The sequence below is a fragment of the Phoenix dactylifera genome, chromosome 12 (genome assembly GCF_051530095.1).
Source record: "Phoenix dactylifera cultivar Ajwa chromosome 12, Ajwa_hap1_PhDact_Kaust_v1.1, whole genome shotgun sequence".
In the NCBI taxonomy this organism is placed as follows: domain Eukaryota; kingdom Viridiplantae; phylum Streptophyta; class Magnoliopsida; order Arecales; family Arecaceae; genus Phoenix; species Phoenix dactylifera.
Genome location: NC_143201.1, coordinates 26,592,227 through 26,617,782, shown reverse-complemented (window position 1 = coordinate 26,617,782; position 25,556 = coordinate 26,592,227). Strand labels below are relative to the sequence as shown.

At 38.6% G+C, this 25,556-nt stretch overlaps 1 protein-coding gene across 16 annotated transcripts; it reads left to right on the top strand.

The window, feature by feature from the left end:
* On the top strand, nucleotides 1-25,432 carry LOC103703632 (transcription factor GTE4). 16 transcript variants are annotated; one of them, XR_015972422.2, is made up of 8 exons: nucleotides 1-337; nucleotides 454-2,137; nucleotides 2,237-2,282; nucleotides 2,371-2,490; nucleotides 2,609-2,685; nucleotides 23,945-24,139; nucleotides 24,240-24,310; nucleotides 25,264-25,432. XR_015972422.2 is itself a non-coding variant. In XM_039130316.3 (6 exons), the coding sequence occupies exons 2-5, from the start codon at nucleotides 533-535 to the stop codon at nucleotides 2,668-2,670; spliced, it is 1,833 nt and encodes a 610-aa protein (XP_038986244.1). In that variant the 5' UTR covers nucleotides 1-337; nucleotides 454-532; the 3' UTR covers nucleotides 2,671-2,685; nucleotides 18,558-18,992. The 16 variants fall into 16 exon arrangements, 6 of the variants coding, with proteins under 6 accessions (XP_038986244.1, XP_088565556.1, XP_038986245.1 ...); XR_015972421.2 differs by having other exon boundaries at nucleotides 23,956-24,310; XR_015972423.2 differs by lacking the exons at nucleotides 23,945-24,139; nucleotides 24,240-24,310; nucleotides 25,264-25,432 and adding exons at nucleotides 18,048-18,131; nucleotides 18,558-18,992.
* The last annotated feature ends 124 nt before the right edge of the window (nucleotides 25,433-25,556 follow it).

Genomic DNA, 25,556 nt, shown 5'->3' with positions numbered 1-25,556 from the left:
ATTCTTTAGTTTTCTTTCAGGAGAAAGCTTCGAGAGCACGCTGCCCTGCGGCCGAGCCCAAATCCCAAATCCCGCTCGTAGGCATCGGGCACACCGTGAAGGCGGATCACCCGGGCCATCCGATCGGCCACTAGGTATATTCTACCAACGGTTACGATGACGCGTGCGCCCCCGCGTCTTCTCGAATCCTAAATAACGCGGACTGTCCGAAACCAAGATCCACGATAACCAGATCCAGGGTCACTCGCCAGGCTCGGGTTCTCTTCGAAAGAAAGCGTCGTTTCTCATCGGAAAGAAAGCATCGTTTCCAAGCCCTCCACCCTCTCCGGCCCCTGAGGTAAACCTCCGACCCATTTCTTCCCCTTATTTATCCTCTTCCATTTGGTACTTCGATCTCGCCTCTCCAATCGCTTTGACCGCCGGCAACCTCCAATAGATTTCCTCCATATTTAGGATTTCTTGGCACAAAAACCCTAATCCGAACTCCCCCACCAAAGGAAACCCTGGAATTCTCTCTCCGCCCTTTGCTTGCATGGCGTCGGGGCCTCTTGTAGGGGGCGGCGCCGGCGGTGACGGCTCGCGGGAGAAGCAGCGGTGGGCGGAGAGCAACAAGGTCTACACCCGGAAAACCCACAACAAGAACCCCAAGCCCGCCTCCAATCCCCAGCCCCCGCCATCATCCGATCAAACCCCCACAGCCGCCACAGCCGCCGACGACGCCGCCAGCTCCCCCCGCCGCCCGCCTCCGCCGCAGCCCCCTGCCCCCTCCTCCGTTGCCTCCGACGATGACGCCTCCAGCCTCAACCGCCCCCAGCCCCCTGATGCTGCTCAGCGGAGCCAGCCCAACGTCCACAGCCGCAGCATCACCATCAGCCTCGCCTCCCGGTCGAGGCAGGAGATCCGGGAGCTCCGCCGCAAGCTCACTGCCGAGCTCGAGCAGGTACGTGCGCTCTCCCGGAAGATTGAGGCCCGCGAGGTCCAGCTCGCCTCCGCCGCGGCCGCCGTTTCCTCCGCTCCGGCTGCCGGGTACACCCACTCCCAGCTTTCCGTGACTGACCCTAACACCCCTGTCTCTACCAAGACCCCCGCTTCGGCCCCGTTCCGCCGCCAGCCCACTGTTTCTGTTGCCACCGAGAACAACCCTAGCGAGGGCTTGGAGAAGGAGAAGCGGACGCCCAAGGCCAACCAGTACTACCGGAACTCTGACTTTGTCCTCGGGAAGGAGAAATTTCCACCCCCTGAGCCTCATGGCCACAAGAAGTCCAAGGCTAATGGCAGCAAGAAGCATAGTTTAGGGGAGTTGGACCATGGCACCGATGCTGTGGAAAAGAAGTTTGCTCAGGCCTTCAAGAGCTGTGCCGTGCTTCTCGCCAAGCTGATGAAGCACAAGCATGGGTGGGTCTTCAATAGCCCAGTTGACGCGAAAGCCCTCGGCCTACATGACTACTTCAGCATCATCAAACACCCGATGGACCTCGGCACCGTAAAGTCCCGGCTCAGCAAGAACTGGTACAAGTCCCCCCGGGAGTTTGCAGAGGATGTGAGACTCACCTTCCGCAATGCTATGATTTACAACCCTGAGGGGCAGGATGTTCACATCATGGCCAAGCAGCTGTCCCAGATATTTGACGAGCGGTGGCCTGCCATCGAGGCCGAGTTCTCCTACCTTTCCCACCCACCTGCGCCAAAGAAGCCTCCGCCGCTTGATGTGAGGACTTTGGAGAGGTCAGATTCCACCATTTATCCTATGGCAGTAGATTCGAAGATGAAGCCGGTGAATTATGCCCCACCTGTTGGCCGGCCGCAGGCCCTGAAGAAGCCGAAGGCAAAGGATCCACACAAGAGGGATATGACATTCGAGGAGAAGCAGAGACTGAGCAATAACCTGCAGAATTTGCCACCAGAGAAGCTAGAGAACATAGTGCAGATCATTAAGAAGAGGAATTCATCTGTCTACCAGCATGATGATGAAATCGAAGTGGATATAGATAGCGTGGATGTGGAGACACTCTGGGAGCTTGATAGATTTGTGACCAATTACAAAAAGAGTCTAAGCAAGAACAAGAGGAAGGCGGAGCTTGCTGTTCTAGCCAGGCAAGAGGCTGAGCGTAATGCCAGGGAAATGGTGCATGAAAGGGTAGTTTCCGCAACATCTTAACTTGCTTCTTTTCTTTTCTGGTTAAATTTTTCTATCAACCAAGTTTATATGCTGATACTTTTCTTGGATTTTTCACAGGCTCAAGAGCCTATCCCTGTGGAAATGCCCAATGAAAGTAAGACAGGTAACTTCATTGGGAATATGCATGTTTTGGTTCTTGTTATGCAACATGATGATCTCATTGTTATGTTCATGCCAAAATTGGAATGTAGTGGTGGATGAGAAGTACGTGGCTTCTTCGTCACCAGCTGGAGAAGAAACAAAAGGGGATAATGCCAGTAGATCAAGCAGTTCAAGCAGCTCTAGCAGTGATTCAGGATCCTCGTCCACTGGTAAGTACTTTTCTTTTACATGTGTTTAAGAAGATCTAGGTCATGTGACATCTAATTATGATGTTTGGACATTTAGGAAGTTAGATTGAGCTATTGTACTTATTTTGAGTCATTGCAGATTCCGACAGTGAAAGTTCTTCTGCATATGGATCGGATGTGGCACGTTCACCTAGAACATGAGCAGATTCAATGCAGGTAGGATATAGGTTATTGCTAATTGTTTTTACTGCCATGTGTCTAGCTAAAGCTGGAACTGAGATAATTAGTTGATCCAATTAATTTTTTTGTTATTGTTTGATATGCATACATGATTTGTTCACTGGATCATTCAAGGTTTCATTTTACCTTTCTATATTAGTTTTAGGAAAGGTCTTATGCTCCTGCTAGTGGAATGCGGAAAATATATGCTTACGATGTTTTTTGTGCACATATCTTAGAATATGGATACTTTCTGAAGCTGTTGACTGTCTGTATCACTTTCCACTTCATGTACCATTGAAAACGGTAGCAAGTTATTACCCAAGAAAGCATCTACACTTAATGAATGTTCTGGTCTTTGTAAAGGTTCTATGTGAGGTATTGACATTTACTCCATCAGGTAAATATCAAAAGAGTTATTTGTAATTAAGCAGTCTGTCTTAGAAGTTCATATGGAGCATATGTGGCTGTAGGAGGAAAAACGGTACATGCCAAAGATTCAAGACGTAGGAGCACCTAGGAAGTAGCAACTCTGATTTAAGTTTTAATTTTAAATTAGATAAAATTTTTATTGGTGTTGCTGTTGAGGTAATTTGATGTTTTAACTAGCAATAGATGGGTGTCCCTTAAAAACATGACACAAGGGTTCATTAAAAAGAAAAAAAATAGTGTTACTAAACCAGGGCTGCTGTTAGGAGAATGAGATGACAATTTGCAATAGGAAAAGTTTGACACTGGTGTGTGGAAGTTTATAAAATTGGGGTTAGCTGGTTAAGAGTTGGACTGGGAGTGGAGTGAAGTTTTAAAATGATTCAAGCATTTTATTTTATACTCCAGCTGCTAGGTTTACTAGTACTCAGATCGTGAAATGAAGCAACTGATTCAAAGGGAGCGTGCGATCTATGGGCGGTTTTCAGTTTCACAAACCTATAATTTTTTTGGATTAGTTTCCTCCCATGTTTAATGGTTTGTGTGAATTGATGCAATCCAGTTTTCTGTAGGTGCATTCTCCTTTTCTCATAGATATTACATGGCAAGATAATTGGAAGAGTTATATTTTCTATGTTGGATTATGTATTTAGATAAGTGACCTCACATCCTTGTTTGAGCATTATGAATACCTGATTGATTTATGCAAGTTATTGTGACTGATAGGACAAATTAGTAAGTTGGAGGAACTTCTTTAAGAAGCATGCTGCCAAACCTGTAAATTGCAGAATGATTTATGGTGTTTAGTTGGGTGTTGTGGAATTGTTTTTTAAACTTATAAACACAGTATGGTTCCTGAATAGACTCCATATTCAACAAAAATCTATGAGAAATCATATAGAATAAAAACAGCATGCTTATCGATAATGGAGCATCATTTATGGCTTTTTGAAGGTAAAATACACTGTATTATGTTGACACTAATTGGGCCTTCAAAGACAAGATGTAGGTAACACTTCTCTCATTCATCAATTGTAGATTACTGATCACCTTGGATATTGTTACCTCTCTTATGTTGACAATCTAACTCTGTTTGGTATGGGCTGTGTGATTGGGAACTTCGGTGATGAATGTCAACGTGCCATGTGGAATAACCTTAGTGGAGATATGCGAATGTGATGACTATGCATGCATTGATGGTTTCTAGGTTATCTCAAGATCCTTGATTAGGGTCTTTGCAGGTGGAAAGAAACTAAGTTGAGTGCTTAGTTGCCAGAATTGGCAGCTGGGAGCCTTTGCGAGTGCGTGCGCAGGAAGCGGATAGTTTTAGTAAGGACGCTCTTAGAAAGCACGTGCAGTTTTGATTATTGTGTTACTATGTGTATTGGTTGGAGCATGTTTCACCGGAACATTGAATGCTATTTTGAATGATTTTTATAGGTCTTCGCTTTAGTGGGAAACCCTTTGTAATACTAATGTTTATTCCATGCTTTAAGTTGGAATAACGAATTTATGTTCCTAGGGAGTATATGGGTAGGCATGGTGCTTTTCTTAGGTTCACAGGTCCAAACGTCACAAACTACAAAAGCCCAGCCATTTCTTGCAGCAGCAATTCCCTGTTATGATTTGCTAATATTCACAAGGTAGGTTATTTTTCCTCAATAATAATTGTCCTTGTTTAGATGCATTTTTCTGCTTCTTTAAGAAGAATTATTACTTTAGGGATAAGAAGCTTCCTAAGTTGTTGGCTTTGAGTGTGATATTAATCAGCAGTTGGCGAGAAAAATTGTCATGGCCTCTATGCTAGAGGCTGCTGCTTTATTCTTGCCGACTTGATTTACTAATACAAAATTAGAAACAGAGAGGAAGGGAGGGGATAGGAAGATGCCTTTTAACCCTTGTAAACTATATTTCCCCATTTTTTTGATTACAATACTCCTTTATCCTTCGAACTTGTAGGTTCATGCTTTATCCAAGTTGTCAGTGCGGTCAGGCCTCAAGCAGTTGCTAAGGTGTAGGTGACTTGTAGATGTCTAGGCAGCCTCTAGTGCTTCGGCACCCAAGCGAACTGCCAAATAACTCAGGTGGCCTTTTTCTCTCTTAATTAAATGAATGTGTTTGTTTGTGTGCATATGTACTTGCTTAAGAGTATTTTGATCATTAAACTAAAAAATTTATGTTACCTAAATATAGAAATAATATTCACACAATGCATACAATTAAAGTATCTTCTGTTAGTACATTATTACGGAACGTATAATACTTCGATTATATGAGTGATATACTAGGAAGTTTATAGAAGGAATAAATGTTGATGATCTTGGAAGAGTAAATAAAATATCATGTGGCATACTTCCCATTTCTAGTATTATATATCATGATTGTGGAATGAAACTGGACATGCCAATATAACCACTCATATCAGAGGAATTCTCAGTCTAGAATTTATATACTTAATAGATTTCTTATGCTTCATGCCTTGTGATCTACGAAACAGTGTTAGCAAAGTGGGGTAATATGATTTTGAGCACAAAATGTCGATAAAAAGGGGACAAATAGTTAAAAACAAAATAAACAATAGGGGGAATGGAAGGAGGAGAAGAAAATTGGAGGAAAGAGAAAAGGAAGTCAAAGAAAAGCTTCTATGGGACGAATAATGGGAAGTCTTTAGAGAATAAGATGAGGATTAAGAAAAAATTAACAATGTTAAAACTGAAAAATATGGTTCAAGTGGGAGGCTCCACCAAATGGTGTTATAAACATCGTCAGATGCATTGTAATGTTAAGTGGATAATTAGCAGCAATGGGTTTTATATGTGAGGATGAAGGGGGAGACTTGTATTCGGTGCTGCTAAATCATCTTGGACTTTGGATGTCTAGAGTCTAGACATTGGAGATTTGTGCATTGAGAAAGGGCCTTGCATGGACCATAGGTGAAAGCTCCAGGATAATTTGGATGGAATCAGATTCCAAAGCTGTGTTGGGTTACACATAGGACAGTTCCATAGGCCAGAGAAGTACAATCCTATACTGAGTGAAATGTGATGATGTGTGGATGATGTATAAAGAGGCAAATGATGCTGCAGACTGGCATGCAAATTTGGCCAGGATCAAGGAAACGGAGTGCTATAGGAGTCAGAATTTCCATAATGAATTGGTGCAATTTGCTTAGTGAGGCATACTAGAGTTGTTTAATTGTTGCATGTTTGTTTCAGACATCTGTCTCAGTTGCTTAAAAAGAAAAAACTGGGGAAAACAAAGAAAGAAACTGGAACGATGAAGAGCTAGAATATGAAATAAAAAAGATACATATACGTTCGTACGTTTATGTATATATGTTGACTGTAGTCAACTGTATAGTTATGGCTTAATTATGTAGAAGTTATGCAGGTATATTATATAAAAGTTAAATTAATTTTAAGTGGATTAATGTGTCTTGAATTAACCTTTGGTGGACTGTTCAATCTATGGATTAGCCAGCAATGCTTAGGCAGCATGCCATACCTAAGTGCTGTAGTGGACCATTTAGGTGCTTGGGTGGTTGCTTGTGATGCCACTAGGTTAACTTTTTTCCCCCTATTGTGCTTCCAGTCTCAACCTTCTTGCTCTATGGACCTGTTTGGAGCGACATGTAGGATCAAGGTGGTGGATGCTATTATGTGGGAAAATAGTCAATAGCTTGAAGCTAACTGATTTGTGGCTTTGTTATTTTGTTTGTCAAGTTTTCTGTTCATAATATCTTGAACCTTGATCTGTAAGAGACATGATTAGACATGTTCTTCATCTTATTTGGGATTGTGAGGTTTTACAAAAAGTTGATGGCTATGTCAAAACCATTTGGGGATCAAGACAGCTGGATGAGTTAGTAATTCCAGCAAGAAAATTATATGATGTTATTGATACCTGACACGCAACAGTAAGAGCAGCGCTCCTACTTTATCATAGTTAACTGCTTCTTTTTGTTTCTGTGAAATGTTAATTAACAAATGAATAAGTAGGCGACAATTGTGATCTATGGTGATTTGCATGATGGAATCCTGGATTGTAACATAGCATCGAAGAATATAATCTGAAAGGCAGGTTACATGATATGATCAGTCATAAGTAATTAAACCAGCTGCATAGAATTGAAGTGTGAGTTTTTATGCTTATGAAACAGGTTAGAAGTATAATGAACGCTTATGAGGAAGTGCTTGTTGAGGCTCTGTTCTGTGATATGATACAATTATTTTTCTCCAGTAATTGAACTTGATATGTTTCCATTCTTACCAAAAGCTGCAATTTATATATCTGGAACAATGTAGTGAGATGAAATCAAGTGTACTTAGTTTTAGGTACATACTTCTAGCTGTGTTACGTATATTGTGTTGTTAATTATTCTGTGTAAGGTACTAGGCATTGTTGTGCTATTTGTTTTACATACATCATTTGCCATCTCAAAATAAAAGTATAATTATTACATGTAAAAACATTTTACTGCATTATAATGTAATAAATATGTATTCATTGCATATTTACGAGCTTGCGTGGATGTTTGATGTTATAGTTCTCTGAACATGTGGCTTCCTGATACAGACTTCTCCTATTTAACCTTGGGATTGTATGTTATAATGTCTTATTTACACCTGTGGCTCTAGAGGTTTTCAGGATGGGGGGACAGGACCTGAAATATTTAGTTAGTGTAGGCAAGGGTGTGTATGTGATGTAAGGAAGAGAAATGTAGTAATTGTTCTAGCTTGAGGTTCCATTAGAAGATTTAGGGTGTTAGATAGATATGATTGTCAAAACAGATGACTGTTAGTAGGTTTGACAATTTAATACTCATATGTACATAGTTAATTGTGGACTTAAAATAGATAGAAAGGATTCACCTGCTTCATTCTGATATTGACCATTGGTGAAAAATTGGCAAAAAGCCCAATCTTATTATTATTGATGAAAAATTGGAGAGGGTAAGGTTGTTAGTATCATAAATATTTTTAATCTCTTTTCTGTTGTATCTCCTGTCTTCATTTTTTTATTTTTTTTGCTGAAATTTGCAATACCAAATGAGGCCATTAGGGGTGGTGGATGGTTCGAAGAATCTATGACAATATAATACAGGAGTCTATATAATTTTTCAATCATGACTACTTAATGCATATTATTTTTAGTGGATTTATTTGGGAAGATGTGTATGTTGATGTAAGGAGAGTGATTTGGTTGACATAGGGTACCAATGGATACTACAATCAGCAATAAATTCATTGTTATCTTAATTTAAAGTGCGATGTACTGCCTAGGAAGTATCCATGGCAGTTGTGGATTGCAGAGTTTGTGGGTGGATATATAGATGTTCATGGCATACCTAACTTTCTCTCATCTTTCCCATGGCCTAGTCGATGGTTAGATATGCCTTTCAAAGGATGCTTTAGTTTGAGAGGGGATGGGGTGCAGGAGATGATTGTGAAATAGCAAATAAGGCAATCATTTTGATAGAGCAGCAGCTGTTTCTGGAATATAGAGGACAATCCTTTGAGTGAGAGTCTTATGGTTTGATGTTGTGAGGCAGTAGTTAGGCTTTAGGTGAACTTAGCCATGGTGAGGCGGTGTACATGTTACTAAAATCATCAAAACTAGGTGAAGCAAATAATAATATTGAAGATCACATTCCTTATTTGTAGGTAGAAATATAGAATCATCAATTCTAAGGCGACACCAATAGCAATATTGAAGATGACATACGTTCTCCTTTAGTGCTTCATTTGGGAGCTTTCTGGTCGAGGCCTAACCATGGAAAATCTTGAAAAGCAGCTTGTCTCTTGAAGAGAGACAATTTCTAAAGGTAGACATTCTATTACTAAATTCACAATTTCTAGCCATCTCACTGTAGTTCTCTTTATTTAGGGCCACTACCATGGAAATGGGGTATACGTTGGTGAAATTTCAAGGAAATATGGTTTGAAGGTGCTATAACTTCAGGTGTTAATCATGAACCTGTTTCAGACCAGAGTTGTAGAAACTTCTCCTAACTGACCGGCATTTTAGAAGAAATTGATTTTGCATCATCATGAAGGTTTCTAATAGTACACAAGCTAATGCGGATGTTTGTGAGCAATTTATTTGATTTTCCATATTGTAAGGTCGCCTGCTATTTTTTCTCCTATTTAGTCAATTTTTTAAAGCCTTGTGGGATCTTAAACAGTGTAAACCCAAGGATGTTTCTTGATTGTATTGTCCTTCTGTAGTTGTTCCCTTTTTTTGGCATTTGTCTTTATCCTGCTTGTAGTAGGTTGCAAAATAATACTTGAAGGGTTGGACTTGAGGCTTTGATTTCGAGAAATGGTTTTGGCCCCTTCTGCTATATGGATGTTGTGGACGGAGATGCGAGCATTGCAAGAAATATTTGTCCCAATTTGTTGAAGGATTATAGATTTGCAGGAGATGGTAAGGGAAATCCGGTACTCCTTTTGCTTTTAGACCATCAGATACTCTTTTGATATTATATTGGTTAAGGGATGCTTTGTAGTTGGTTTGAAACAATGAATAGATGGAGCTTCTGTGATTGTCACATATTGGAGGGAAATGAACCTGTGACAGTTGATATCCTCATGTTTATAAGATTAGTAATGGTAGATGCTTTCAACCGTCAGAACCCTTGAACTTCTAACAACTGAGGTCCTTTACAATCCTCATTAGTGAAAAGAATTCTCAGGGACCTTCTTTCTTTGACATGGATCATCTGAATTCCCTAAGAGTTTCTGTTGGTAGTTATCAAAGAGATCTTGACCTGTGATTATTGGGAAAAAATGTAAAGATCATGTTAAGACTCTAGACTTGCATTAGGTGTGGGAAGGTTAAAGGAAGTATCTAGTCATCTTCTGATCCACTGTGAGGTGGGTAAGCAGATGGGGTATCACTTGTTGGAGCTAATAGATATGCCCTAGGTGCTGCAAACTTAATAGAGAAAATTGTATAGCTGTGCGAGCCTTGTTTTGGCAATGATTTCACTACTTGATTTTGTAATTCATGTAGGGAAAAAAAGGAATAGAATATTTACTGTTGACATATTCTAATCTGCAGTTGAATTGTTGAATCGTATTAGAGATATTTCTCTATGATTTCTGCTGGACTAAAGTCATTGTCTATTGCTCTCTGTGGGACCAAAGTGGAATGTCACTCATGATTTCACGTTTGGAAGATGTGTTACATTCCTAGGCTGCAACCACCTCATTATGAATGTGAATTGTTCAATTGTAATGGTAGCTTTTGGTGATTTGATTTTTCAAATTTAGTTGGCTGTTTGAAGGACCATTTCTTTTTATTTTTTATTTTTTTTTGGTGAGGTTTGACAATTTTGCTTTGTAGAGTTGGTGGTGCCCAAGGCTCATTGAAAATTAGGAAGGATGCGCATGCTGCCTCATTATAATTTTATTGTCAAAGAACTGTGCTAATACTTAATTCTTGACGTGGTTCCCAATGTTAGCATGAGGATTGTCATCTTGTTGGTCCCTTTATATTGATGCCAACAAGTTATTGGATTCTCATGCCACTGAGATGTCTTGACACAGCTTTTTTTGTCACATCCTTTTCTGTCCAATAATATAACTTGTCCCCTTGTTCCATTCTGGTGTCTTCTTCACTGTAAGGCGCACCATTTGTCATGAGAAGTAGTCTTCCATGGTGCTCAATTTGTTATACAAGATGTCTTACTTATATGGTGACTTCTCTCTCTCACTGCTGTTAATCTGTCACTCTATGGTTTGCCAAAATAAACATAAATGATTCACTTTTTTTTTGTTGGTTGTGTTGCTTGTTTTATTATTGGTCATGCGTTGCTTCTAAGCCTTGGACATTTAAAAGATGAATTGTTCCACACCACATACTTGGATGTGAGTTTTTAAACATCCATCAGTAGCCGGTTTTCATTGCGATGATTTTGTTGATTTTTTTTCCTCCTTGGTGCTACAATGCCATTTCGTTGATTTTTTTCTTCCTTTCAGAATTTTTTTTAGTTCCAATTGAGTATGGACAAGTATTTCCTACTAAGGTTAGTTTATGTAGTGCTCCTTTTATTTGCTCATAAAATCCTCCGTGATGCAAGTGTTCTCATTGACTATTGATTGTGTGATATATTTATATTGTTCTCTGTCTTATCACATTCCTTTCCTTGCTAATTCTATCGTAACTAAAAAAATGCCTTCTCAGATTTTGAACATTTTCTGGTTATGCGATGCAGGTTATTTGTAAATTACTTGTTAATTATTTCAGTGTAATCATATTGACATTTCTGGTTTATCTATATATTTATCATGATGCGAGTGTACAGTATGATTGCAAGTTTTCTCATTTGTGGAGTCCCCACTGTTAACTTCATTTTTTGGAATTTTCAAGTGTTTTTGGCACAAGTTAAATCTAGACTTTAAAGTTGTGACTATGCTTTTTGTTGGTGTTGGAATTCTAAACCCACCTGAATAACCATATAACCTAAAAATTTCTGGATTACCCTGTTACAACTTGCAAGTACATAGAAGTTCATAATGTTCTTGTGCCTTGCATGCTTGTACTTTTTATTTTTATTTTTTCTGGAGAATTTGTTTATGGCTGCCTTTGAACATGGCCCCTGTTGAACAACAACAATGTTAGTTTCAATTTCAGTGACAGCTTTTCTTTCTTTTTTTTTCTGTTGTTATTTATTCCAGAGAGATAATTAGAATGTTTGGAATATTGATCTGATTTGGGTTCATAAAAACCCTTTCATGGTGTTTCTACGTGATTATATTAGAAATGTAGATGCACGTTTGCAGGCTTGCAGCTTATTGCATGCATGAGTTGTGTGGCATTACTCTTGACACCAACAAGTAATACAATGACAATGCTGATGGGCAAGGAAGATGGACAAATAGCTTGAAGATGATTAATTTTTTAAAAAGCAGCCAACGGGCATGTGGTAGATGGCAGATAGTGGAAGCTGTAGCAGTAATATGTACCCAAAGGGAACAGCTGGAACATATCAATATTTTTTTTTAAGTATTAAAAATCAATTTTTTTACATCAAATTCATGCAAAAACTAATGAAAAGAAATCAAGGTCAAAGCTATAAAACATCATTCATCCAACAGAATATCATGTTAACATCCATATAATGTAAAGGTGTACCATCTAATGATATGTCATCATCCTTCAAATATAATAACATTACTTATTGGATAAAATGTCCAACACGTAATATCAACCATAAAATAAAAATGTCCACAATCACATAACATCAACAATGGTAGAAAATGTGCACAATTATATAACATAATTCCCCGAACAAAGCATCATCAGGAACAGATAAAAGTCTCCATTTGGTTAGGGTATGAAATAACTAAACCAGCTCGTGCTTTAAACAACCAGTTAGATTGGCTGATTGTTGGACTGGTTCAATTGGAAATCAGTCCTGCTGCTATGGAATAGATCACCCGCTTTGAGCCTGTAGTACAGTGGCAGCTATAGCTGATTTTCGCCCGATATATCAGGCATTTATATACCCAATCGCCATATAACGCTGCTATGGAACTTAGCATACCAGTTTTGTACCGAAACTGTTATAATGGCTGCTATAGCAGCCCTAACGGCTGATGGCTGATTTTTAAAGCAATTTAGACAATAGGCACCACCATTTTTATCCGTGATGCTTACACCTAGTGGAAGTCAAGAGGAGTTGGAGCATAATGAGTGGGCACATTAGGTAATCGACTCATATAATTCCTTGGTATGAGATCGCCCACCCCCCACTCCCCTCTTTTTTTCCAAAAAAAAAAGACTTTCACCTTTCTGGTGCTATATTTGTGCTAAACTCTCACAAGAGCTATGTTTTGGGTGGTCTTAGAAACAATATCAATCAAGATAATCAAATAGACGAAATAAGTGTACTATAAAACATGTTTATAGGGAGGGTTCCTTTAAGGGGAGGGGTCAAAGGGGAGGGGAAAGCAAATCCCCTCACCTTTTTCCGAGTTCGCCTTTGTGGAGGTTTCACATCACATTAGTCATTCCATTCCTTCCGGATAACCTAAAAAGGTGCGTGCAGGCCCACCTAAGAGTTGAATAGATAGGGGTACATTCATATTTTCATATAGGGCGATGTATACGATGGGATATAGTTGAAGAAGAAGAAGAAAACAGGTTCTTCTCTTGAGCCTATTTTGTTTGATTGATCTTGCCACTAAAAACAGGTAGGTAGGTCGGTCTGTCTTTCTCTAGATCCCGCTGAGCTGAAAGACATGAGACATACATATAAAATAAAAGAAAGAGATCCGGACCGGGCTCTCGAAAGCTCATGTGACCGGAGGTGGGAAGATAGGGGCTGGAAAAGCACGTTAATAAGAACCGAAAGCCCGCCCTTATGCCCTGAGTGCTCAGCTTCGCCCCAGAAGTGGAACTAACTGGAGGGTCGGTATGCGAAGAGAGGTCTCCCTTGTCACAGGAGTTTTTGTACACAGTTTAGACAAAAGGTTGAGATATCATGTCTAGAGTTGCAAAGATGCTAGAATTGATATCTTGAGTCAATATAAAGAATGAACCAATTGTTCTAATCTACTAATGTTTGAGAATCCTTTGTTTTTTTTTTTTTGTTCCAGAGATCCATACTATATCAAAACGTCACTTGTAATTTCAACCATCTTATCTGTCTTTTTTTGCCTTTAACTTTAAGAGGCCGTGTCTTCATATGTGGTCTATGGATGATTTGATTGTTAATCTTTTCAGATGATTTCTGGACACTTTTTTTATCATTTTGTAATATTTTTCTATATATAACCATTTCAAAATAAGTTATGTCCAGTAAATACTGTAATTCTTAAGTAGGGTTTCTTTTGAGTCATAGAATTCTTTCCTGTATTTACACACACCCATCTTAGTGAATATGCAAGATGGTACTGCCTAACCTGCTTGAGGATGTAGGTCTAATCTGTGAATTAGGTTGTAGACATAAGCCATGAATTTCTTATTCAAATCTACTTTAGACTGTATTAAATACTTAGGTCCACACTTAATTGAGCTACTATATCCTTAACCTTGAATATTTGTAAGAATATTGATTCTAGCATCAAGGTTTATCTTGATTTTTATTTATGATCCAAAACTGGAAGAAAATGTTTTGATGGCCTTGCCTGTTTTATCATTACTTGATGGTTTTGATATGAAATTTTTTTAGTATCATATCAAAGGTAGATGAGAAATAGGACATGTAAAAAATATAACTCATTTACTGAATTTACAAATGGATGTATAGCAAGTAATAAGGATTACTGTTTAAAGCATTGTTGTCATTTAAGAAGTTAAGGGCTTCTTTAATCTGGTGGATGGGGAATGCATCTAGGTCTGTTGTTTAGGTTGAAAAGCAGGTTATTACAGAGTTGAGGAGCTATGCTTTAGCAGTTGGTAAGATGACAGGTTCTGTTCTATCCTCTCTCTCTCTCTCTCTCTCTCTGGGTGTGCGCGTGCTTTTTTTTTGAGTGGGGGGTGGGGGGCATGTGCATGCACTTGTGTGCATCTGCTGTTGGTACAGTACATAAGTTTCTGTTATACATGCTCCCATGCATTTATGAGTAGTGGTGTACAGGAGTGAACAAGCTTTATGTCCATGAGCTGCTGTTAGTAATTGAAATTGATCTGTCTGTGTATCTGTCATTTCTATCTCTTCTATTCCAATTATTTACTTTCAAGCTAGTTTTTAATGCTCGAATAGTTTTTGAGAAGAGAAACCTGATAAATCAGGTTCTATTGTTGATCATAATGATTAGAAGTGTTGAAATTCAAGCTCTTGAAGAGGAAATAATTTTATGGATTAGATTTTACCATTTACTGATGCTTTAGATTATAATTCTAGCCTATACATTAATTTGATAATCAACAACCAATATTTCCTCGCACTACACTGTAGTTATGTAGTGCATGTGCCATCATTGTGTGGGCTTGTACTTGACACAGCATGTGTCATGCCAATGCTTGGCATGCACCAGCAAGACAGCAAGTGTCATCATGAAGCTGGTATCATACTAGACTGATAGCGCCTTGTGCCAGTGAGGCATTGATATGGTACATATTGTGTATATCATGCCGACTAGCACGTAAATTCATGTGGGGTACTCATGCATAGTCTTCTCAGAATTCTCGAGTCTCTCAAAACTATTAATTCTTAAACGATTTTTAGTTTCTGTGATGGTTGGATTAAATAGAGATGCGGGATCAGATTTTCATTCTCCTTGTAGGAGAAAATTAACGTATGTGACAACAATCTCTTTTCATTATTCTAGATATTTGTGGGAACATTCGTATGCAATACCTTATTTTTAGTTAAAGTAAATTTGGCTGGCTGATGCAAAACATAATTTTTGCAAATTTATATTTTTTTAAGATATGCACTTAGGTGGATATTATATGATTTATATCCAAGTTGTCATTTGAGGCATTAGTCAAGTTTTCTGCATTATGTGTATTTTAAGTGAAATAAATCAAGCTTGAGAGTTATGAAAAGCATTATGTTTATTCTTTAATCTTGTACTCTTTGATCTTGGTCAGAGTTGGTCAGATATGGGATATAAGGCCACCTTAATAGGATTTTGGGTGTTGGAAGAATTTTTTCTGTTACTTGGGATGTTAAATTTGGTGAAACGGGGTTTCCTTTTTATTTTGGGGCATGGATTGCATGATATTATTGGAGGTTCAAACTTAAGGAATATAATATCTATTGTCCAATCTCATATGAATGACAGTGGGTGGAACTTTGGAAAAAAACATTACAGGTTCCGGAAATTAATGAACAGGATCTTAATTGTGTGATCTTATTGAATAATTTGCATCATTACATTCTTTGTGTAATAATGTATTGTGTATGTTCCCCTAATCTTGTTTTTACAAATGGTTATTTTTGTTTTTGCCCTCTTGAAAGATTGTTTAGCTTTTGGAACCCTCTTAAAGGAGTTTTTGGCAAAGTTGATTTGGGTCAAGGTTTGTGAGGGATGCTGTGGCTTCTAACCATCGGAAACATGTGATTTTCAGCTATGTTGATTGTGATCATTTTAGCATGGGGATCGTAGGGTTTTTCATTATTGGGTTAGCAATTTTGGTTTTCTTAAAGATTAATAAAATTGTTAAGTATAAACTTAAATCAACTGAACTTGACATTAGCACAGAAGCCACTTTAATGGGAAACTGGAGGATATAAGTTATATGATGGCAGAATTTTTCAGTATTTAGGAGTTACAACCTCCAAAAATGGTAATTTCTGATCAACTCTAAGCGGAAAGGTCATGCGGCAACTAATGAAAATATGAGAATTATATAATAATTCATTAGTTGTAACTTATAAAATGTATGGTTAGGCAAAGAAGGGCATAAGAGGTATAACATTCAACATGTAAGCCATGAAGCGGATTATATCGATTTCAACAGAGATTTTGATGTTTTGGTGAATACTAGAAATTAAATTAATTCATTCAACAGTTGTTGAATGAGGACTTATACTAGTAGAGTAGGACACATGAATGTCCATGCTTGTGAAAGGGTGAGAATTTGCTTTAGGATAGCAGTGGTTATTGATGGACAAGATTTGGCAAACAACTTGGTGGGCGTGGTTAATTTGCACTGCGTATTAAGATCTTGAAATCAGAATATTTTTGGGGGATCAAGGTCACATAATGGCTTGTAAGAAATTATCCTTGCAGAAAATTCTGTATATCGGAATCTAACAGACGAATCAGAGCAATTGCAAGCACAGTTAAAAGTATATAGGAATGCTGATTATCAGGGCTATATCATTAAATATTAATGCAAAGAGCTAGGAGATGATCTAAACACGGTTCTTTTCAGTTTTTGGGAAGCAAATGCTAAAGAATTGAGAGAGAAGTTATGTGGTTGTTGCAAATAACAAAATTGGTTCCTGCTTTGGATAAATTATTATTCATGAATATATGTGAAAATTTCTGTTTCCTGCATAAATTGGAAGTTACTTTTTAGTCTGAGAGTGGACAATGGCAACCGTTGAATGTGAAAAAATGGAACTCTAAGCCTTATAGAGAAAGCAATATAATACACATTTGCATGCACGCATGCATGTACATGCACACATGGGTGTTTGCCTACGGATTTGTCTCTGTGCAAGGGTTTGGCTGTTGAATATACTATGAACATATTGCTGATGCCATTTAGTTGGGATATTGCTTGCTTTTGTAATGAGAAGAATGGTGGGAAACAAATTGTGTTATTATGTAGTTAGCAGTAAAGCAGAAGTGATGATATTTAGGTCATGTGTGTTTTGTTGTTTTGCCAACTAGCTAGACAAGCATATACATAATATTATAAGAATAATTTTGCTATAATGATTAGAATGATGGGAAATAAGTTGTGCCTGCACAAGGACATGGAATTTAGTAATGTATTGAGTCCAAAGAAGTTCATGTGATGAATTACATTTGTTGCTGTTTGTTGTTGTTGTGGCGGTGCATTCTCTAAGTCTTAATGAGTATTGCCTTAATCAACAGCCTATGAAAAAGTTCATTTAAGGATTCAAAGAGGGTGAAGGTGTGCAAAAATTTAGTTCTGTTTTAGGCTCTCCTTTGCCTATCCCCAACTATTTTCATGCCATTTTAAGAGCCTCTGAGTGGCAACTTCTGTGAACTAGGCTTAGCCTTTTTTTCTCGTGCTATTTATTTTTGATTTTGGATTTGCATGAAGATAGATGATTTAAGGGCTTAAAATCTGACATAAATTCATATCTACGGAAAGATAGAAGAGGTTGGGGGAGGTGTGTGATCCACTGGGGGAAGGCAAACTCCCAGGCCCAGGGTACTTGCCATGCAGATAAAGAATAAAACTTGAGTTCAGATTCTTTTATAGCACTCCTATCCCCTCTATCTCTTCTATAGACTAGTGCCTGGAGGTAAGTGTTTTTTTTCTTTGTAAAGGTGCCGATGGGATTGTTGATGAAGTTGCTGAAGTCGTCACCAGCAGCCTGGGTTCAAAACCTGCCTTCCCTGTAATAAATGGAGGTAGGGCTCTGCATTTGCCTCCCCCCCCCCCCCCCCCCAAAAAAAAAAAAAACAAGAAGACGCAAAAAAAGAAAAGAAAAGAAAGCTTTCTGTTACATTTTCTTGATTTTTAATAAATATTTTTTTTTTGGATACTCTTCACTTGAGAAATTAAAATTAAATAGAAAATCATGTTTTCTTTTTTCTTCTGTTTCATTCTTGAAGAAAGAATTTATGTGTTTTTTTCCTTCCTTTTCACTGTTCTTGGTTATTTCTGTTCTAGTTCCTTGCAATCTGACAGCTTTATTGTGAATACTGATGCAACTTGCAAGATTACTATTCATCTCGATCTGACAAATTAAGTGAAATATATGTTGAATCACTTTAATTTATTTTATCTTGATATTTTGCAGCTATGACAAAATATCATCTCATTTTCTGTTGCAGATATTGTATTCAAATTGACCCATTAAAGACACTGGCTTTGCTTGTTAGCTTGGCACCAGCTTTTCCTTTGGAAAACTTTCTGTTTTCTTCATTATCTCTTAAGACCACAGACTGTTGCTAGGCTCCTGCAGTTTCGGTTAGCAAGCTGGTGGAAGCCACAAAAGTCATTGTGGGGGGATCTGTACTTGTCTTAATTTGCAGTTCCTTTCTCATGCAAATTTGTATGTATTTTAGGAAGTGATTTATAGGTTAGAAGGGATGCTCTCCTTCAGTCTGATCAGTGGTCACAGATAATGTAGCCAATGTATATTTAGTCTTTTACATTTTGCTGGTGAGGTAAGACCTAGGTCCAAGTGGATTTAGTGGTGCCAGTTTCTTAGAAACATAAGAACTAATCTGGGGAATCTGGGAATAAACAAGACTGGTTCTGCTTTATACTGGATCAACTGTGAATTATTGCTTGTGCTGTGCTTGGGTTTGCTTGAATCTCTTATTTACTGCTGAAATCAGTGGTAGACTACAAACGTTTGTCCTGTTTTCATTCTTCTGTTGTATGCAGTGTGAACAACTTTGTGTTTCTTGGCTAAGCTACGAGGTTTTTAGCTGTTTGCCGCTGTTGAAAACTCTTTGTTTTCTTTGTTGTCTCTTAAGACTTACAGACTGTTGCTAGGCTCCTGCAGTTGCGGTTAGCAAGCTGGTGGAAGCCACAGTCATTGTGGGGGGATCTGTACTTGTCTTAATTTGCAGTTCCTTTCTCATGCAAATTTGTATGTATTTTAGGAAGTGATTTATAGGTTAGAGGGGATGCTCTCCTTCAGTCCGATCAGCGGTCACAGATAATGTAGCCAAGTGGATTTAGTGGTGCCAGTTTCTTAGAAACATAAGAACTAATCTGGGGAATCTGGGAATAAACAAGACCGGTTCTGCTTTATACTGGATCAACTGTGAATTATTGGTTGTGCTGTTCTTGGGTTTGCCTGCAGCTGTTATTTACTGCTGAAATCAATGGTATACCACAAACGTTTGTCCTGTTTTCATTCTTCTGTTGTATGCAGTGTGAACAACTTTGTGTTTCTTGGCTAGGCTACGAAGTTTTGAGCTGTTTGCCACTGTTGATGCAAATGGAGAACATAGGCTTGGAAAGTGTCTTAGATTTGTATATATTAAATCTGTAGTAGCTATAATCTGGGATTGGTAAGTCTATTCCTGAAATTTATGATCTGCCATCGTGACCATGGGTAACATGGGGTTTGGAGCTATTCACCTTTGAGGTTGTAGGGAGCCCAAGCCGGCAATGACGTGTATATGTTTCGATGGGGCTCTTTGAAACAAAGATGGCTTTGATTTAAGTTGTGCCCACCGCTCTGTTTGTTCCTTGCGGTAAGCTGTTCATCCTGGCAAGACTTTATCTAACCATGTCTAATCAATTTTGTTGCCCACCATGACATAATTCCATGCGCCATTTTTAGATTCTACAGTTTTAAGTGAATAACCTGTCACGTCCTTGTAAATGCTTGTTCTATCGATGCCAAATTTGTATTATGGGCTCGTTTGGTTTGCGAGAAGTTTTTTTTTTTTTAGGAATATAATTTTTAGAAAGCAGATTTTTAAGAAGAGAATGTCTGAAAAAGTAATTTTTGGCATGTTTGGTTGATAATGAAAAAATAATAGATTTTTAGAGTGCTTATGTTTGGTTGACCATTTACTTTTTTGGAAAAGTTATGTGTAATTTCTATTATATCTTTAATAAAAATTATGTCTTTAATGCTTTTTTAATGTTAAAGAGTTTTTTTGAAAAAAATAAAAATAGAATGATTTTCAGCTCATGGAAAAGTTATTTTTTCATGTTTTTTATGGGGAAGATTTTATATAAAACGTGGGAATTATATTTCTATGAGAATACAACTTTTCCGTCTTTTTTTTTAAAAAAATTCTAACTAAACAAGGAGTTTTTTATTATTTTTTTTGTTAGCATTTTCCGCAAATCAAATGGGCCCTATATGATTTGCATGGTAGAGAGCTGGTGCATGGTGGGATAGTTGGCATTGCTTATCGTGGAAGGCTTATCTTAGAAATGGGGGGCTCTTGTACAATCTCCCAACTTTCTCGCATAACCTTTCAACCTTGCGTGTTTGGTATTCGGTCAACGTTGTGGAAGCACACACAGCACCCTGCCGTATAAAACATGCATTGGAGAGGGATCTCGACTATGAACCTATTATAGCGAACATATAGATATATTTTTTTTGCTTTTTTTTAATTTTTTCTAGGGCGGATATGTTATATCCATCTAGATTTAGTATACCCAACACGATCAAAAAACAAAATTGTCTTGTAACTAAACTGGACCAAGGTGAGATCCTCACCCAGTATGATTAGCTACCACCGTGTAGATCTCTTGCTGGAGGATAAATGTTAAGTAGCTATTATATTACCGTCATCTTGACCATCTCATATAATTTACTTTTACATAATATCCTGCACAAATGTCCAGTACTACTTCATGATTCTCAATATGTTACATGGCCAAATATGCATGGACGAGAAGGTACAGGGTCTGGACGAAAGAAACCACCATAATTTGTTTTTCAATATATTTGTTCTGCCAATGCTATCAGCGACGCACATTAATTTGTGAACCGTGAATTTTTAGTAGTGCCGTTGCAGGTAGTTAAGGTCGTATATGATCCTGGGGACCTGGAGTGCGACGGGTACTGCTGGGCCCGCCTGCCTTGCCCTCACGGGTCGGTACCACGACGGCGGCATCCAATTCTTCTTCCCCGTAACCGCGCCCCCGCAACGGCTGGGGCCTCGACGGCCCCTGCCAACCCAACGACGCCGCCGTCCTCGCCGACGACCCGACCGCCTCCGCCTCCGTCTCCTCCCTCTCGGAGTGCGGCTCCCTCGTTCTCTCCACCCCCGACACCCCCCACCCCCCCCCCCCCCCCCCCCTCCCCCGCGTCAAGTCCAGGCTCTCCCAGCACACCTACTCCTGGCGGCGCCGCCATGGCCTCCTACTCCTGCTCGGCCGATCGACCGTCCTTCCCGACCCGATAGGCCTATTTGGTACCTTATCTTTTCTATCCTCTTGTGTTCTGTTTTTGTTGAGGGAGTTCATCGAATGAGTCGAGGATATATATCAGTAGATCTCGCCGAAGGAGGTACCCGCGCACAAGAGCTTGGGCCTGCCACTCAATGTTTACAGACTTGGCGTGGGACACGGTGGCGCGTTTCACCCCTTACATGAAGGCCGTTGGGGACGTGTTCTTCTCTGACTTTGCTCAGGTGGCCGATGACGAGAGCCGGCACTTCGCCTGACGCTCGCAGAGGTGAGCTGAGCTTGGTTTCGGGCAGGGAAGTTAACTGGGTGATATCATTTCCTTGGGTAATTTTAGGCTTATAATTTTTAGGGCTCAGGGCTTTTCTTTCAATACGCTGTCAGTATTGTGATCTTATTTCTTGAAACCTTTGAAGATACCTGTTAGCTGGATGATGAATTGATGATGATGAATTAGGAAAAGGATTTGCAGTAGCTTGTTATTGGATGAGACTAATTTGTTTAAATCAAATGCAAGTAGATATCTGAGTTGTTGCTGTTGTTCTTTTTATATTTTAATGGATATTAGCTAACTCAAACTTTGTCTATCCTTATGCATATAAATCCTTAAAAAGTTCAAGTATCCAACAAACAAGAATGACCTAGAGCATGATCCCCTCTCTTGCTAAACTTTGAAGACAGTTGATAATTAGCGCAGATGCATATTGGCATTTGGTTTCAAAGAGTGAATGGCTAGAAAACAGAGGCAAAGATTGTCCTGTTCTAGTCTTCTTACTTCATCTATACTTAGAGACTCTCCTTTAGCCATTGATCCATGATGCACCGGATGCTGGTGTGGGGAATAGTTAAGCTGTCCTTGGACACTTGGTGCATTAAAGTTTGCAATGTCAAAATGATTTTTCCATCTTGTTCATAAATAGTTTTCATGACTATCCTTGTATGTGAAGTGGAGCTCTCCTCATTGATTTCTCTGGATCTTAATGGAATGTATGTACTTACAAATATTCTCTGCAATGTACTTATTTTTTCCTTGTTATAGTCTTAATATTTCATATAATCGAGTAAGAAAAATCAAATGGGGTTGCAGAAATGAATTCAACAGACAGGCAAGAGCACATCACACACATACACACTCGAACCAGTTTATGACAGTCTACGAGCATTTAATTAGTCATGATCATACTGGGCTTCTCATTTCCCTTGTTTGGATTGAGTGGGCACCTTTGGGTGAAAATTTAAAACAGCTCAAGGAATTTGGATTTATACTCATTTTGGGGTTCTTGTGCATCTTAAATACTTTTGTTTCATGGCTCAGTAATTTTTGGCAATGTGCATGATGAAGAATTTTGTTCTAAGGCATTATATGGGAAACATGGAAGGAAATGAATCATTTTTTTTCTAAAGAAAATATCTTTTTATGGTAAAAAACATTGAAGAGACCAACATGTCATTATTCTTCAGCAATAGGTCAAACTTCATCTAATAGAAACTGTTTTTACAAAGTAACTATTCAGGATATATGACTTGAATCATGGTTTGAAATCTATATAATCATGATATTATTGTTGATCGTGACACAATTCTTAAGCAGATATTTCCATCTTGAATCCTGTCCAGCTAGAATAAATGAGACAGTATAGTCTTGGTAAAAATGAGTCCAATATGTTTGTAGGAAGATCTGTGCCTTCTTATGCATTGACCTTGTGGAATACTAATTCTTGTAACTTGGACAAAAATTCGGGCTTGGGCAGCACAGAGCATGCAACTTGTCACCTTTCTAACACAAGTGCAAGACTCAATATTGCAATCCCACAGCGGTCTCCACATCGTTTTAATTTGCATGGGCAGTATAATGAAAAGAATAAGTAATAGCATCCTCGTTTCTTTAGTGTTATCTTCTGTGATTTTTTATCCGAGAAGAGTTGCATTTCTTTTGCATCAAATGTCATCTTAAAATACAAAGCAAGCTTGTAAAAATTAAATAGAATGTTTCTCGAATCCTAATTTGGTGGTTCTTTAGTCTGCAAAAAGGACAATCTTACTTTGATGATTGCATCCTGGAAGCGTGAGAAGTCCTAGCAATGCGGCATTCTGTAAAAGTTCTTTTTTGTTGGTTCCCTGCTTTCTGAGGTTCTGTGTATATATTTCTTTCACTTGGCTTTGAGTATTAAAAAAAAATTAGTATTGAATAGTTGTTCTTTCTTTTTTAGTAATGAAGCTTGTCTTATCTTATGTTTCCCTTGCTTGATCCATGTTATTTTCAACTGAATTACCAAGAGATTCACTTTTGTTTAATTTGGTCTTGTATTGGCTGATTGATTATATTTAGAACTCTTTCAGGAGGCTAGAGGCCTCGATGCTGGACCTAGGCTGGTGCAGAATTTGGTGAGTTTTGGGCATCATAGGACATCAAACATTGTGGCAAAAATTGCTGAGGAGGAAGTTCAACATGTCACAGTTGGTCTGTACTGGTTCATCCTGGTCTGTCAAAAGATGGGTCGAATTCCTTGTGCTACTTTTAAAGGTAAATGCCACCTTCAATTACAAATGCTTTATCTTTTTTTACATACTTCGTACTACAATATTCTCATATAACAAATGATGACCTTGGAGACTTGTTGAAGGAGTATAACATGGACGTGAAGGTCCCATTCAACCATTCAGCTCATGATTAAGCCGGAATTCCCTGTGACTGGTAAGCCATTTGTAATCAGTTAAACATTAATATGTAGTCCTACATGTAAACAATATTTTGGTTCTGATCCAGGTTATGATGGTACGCTGAAATGTGAGACCAAGAGTAAAAATCTTTCAAAGGTAGATCTAGGCAACTAGAATATCCATCGTATGTATTCCGTGGTTGATAATTATTTATGCTCAAAGGATATGGTGGTTCTGTGACAGGTGGATGATAGGCTGGCTATCATTCATTGCGATGGGGACACGAACTTGAGTTTGAATGAGTAGTCGCATTTGCATTTTATAACTTATAAAGTGCCAAAAATTCAACTTTCATTATGCTATATTTTTCAAAACTCTCAGCATGTGATCATTGTGATGCATGTGGTCTCCCACAGGCTTTTAACAAGAACTATTCTGTTTTTTTTTTTTTTTTTGGCACAGTTAAATTTAATGCATATTTTGCATTGAGGTATGGTGGTAATTGGTGAATTAGTATCAAGTAAACTATCAGCACTTATCAAAAAAATTAAAAGAAAAGTAAACTATCAGCGCAGGATTAGTTGTGGGTTGTCAGATAAACATCCTTCACAGCCATCATCTTATGGAGTATTTGTGGGAACAAATTTCTATCGAAATAAGAAAATTGTAAGGATTTGTTGTAATAAATTTCAGAAAAAACTATTAATCTTCAATGACCTTTTCATGCACTATTTCCTGTACCAACTACCAAGGAAAAGCTATTTTGTCTCCAAACGGGGATGAAGGATTGAAGGTGCCGTCTTGTCAATATAGCAAATTTATTATCGCTCTTTATTGAGAGAAGACACTCGTGACGTGTTAAACTTGCACTGCAGCTGTTGGCTAAAGACATAGTAATGTAATTGACTAATGGAAAATTTGGCCATGCTTTCTTTATGTTTTAATATAATTTTTTTACACGGTGTCATCTTGCGTCTGTTCTAACAGCCGCCCGTTTCCATGCTGCTTCGGGCGCCTACTTTGTCGCCAACTCCGTTTGACCTCGGCCTCTTGGGACGTATCCTTGTGCTTAGGCAAATGAGCAATAAAAAACGCGTTTGTTTTCTCCGTCGCAAAAGAGGACCGGACGCAAGATAAGAAGGCACAGGTAAGAGAAGCAGCTCGAGTCTGAAAGAAAAGAAACAAGAAGAAGAGGGTGGCTGAGAAGAGAACTTTCGTCTGAGTAGCAGAGGAGAGGGTGGAAAACCTGCCCTGAGTTATTGGAATCGAGAAGAAACTTG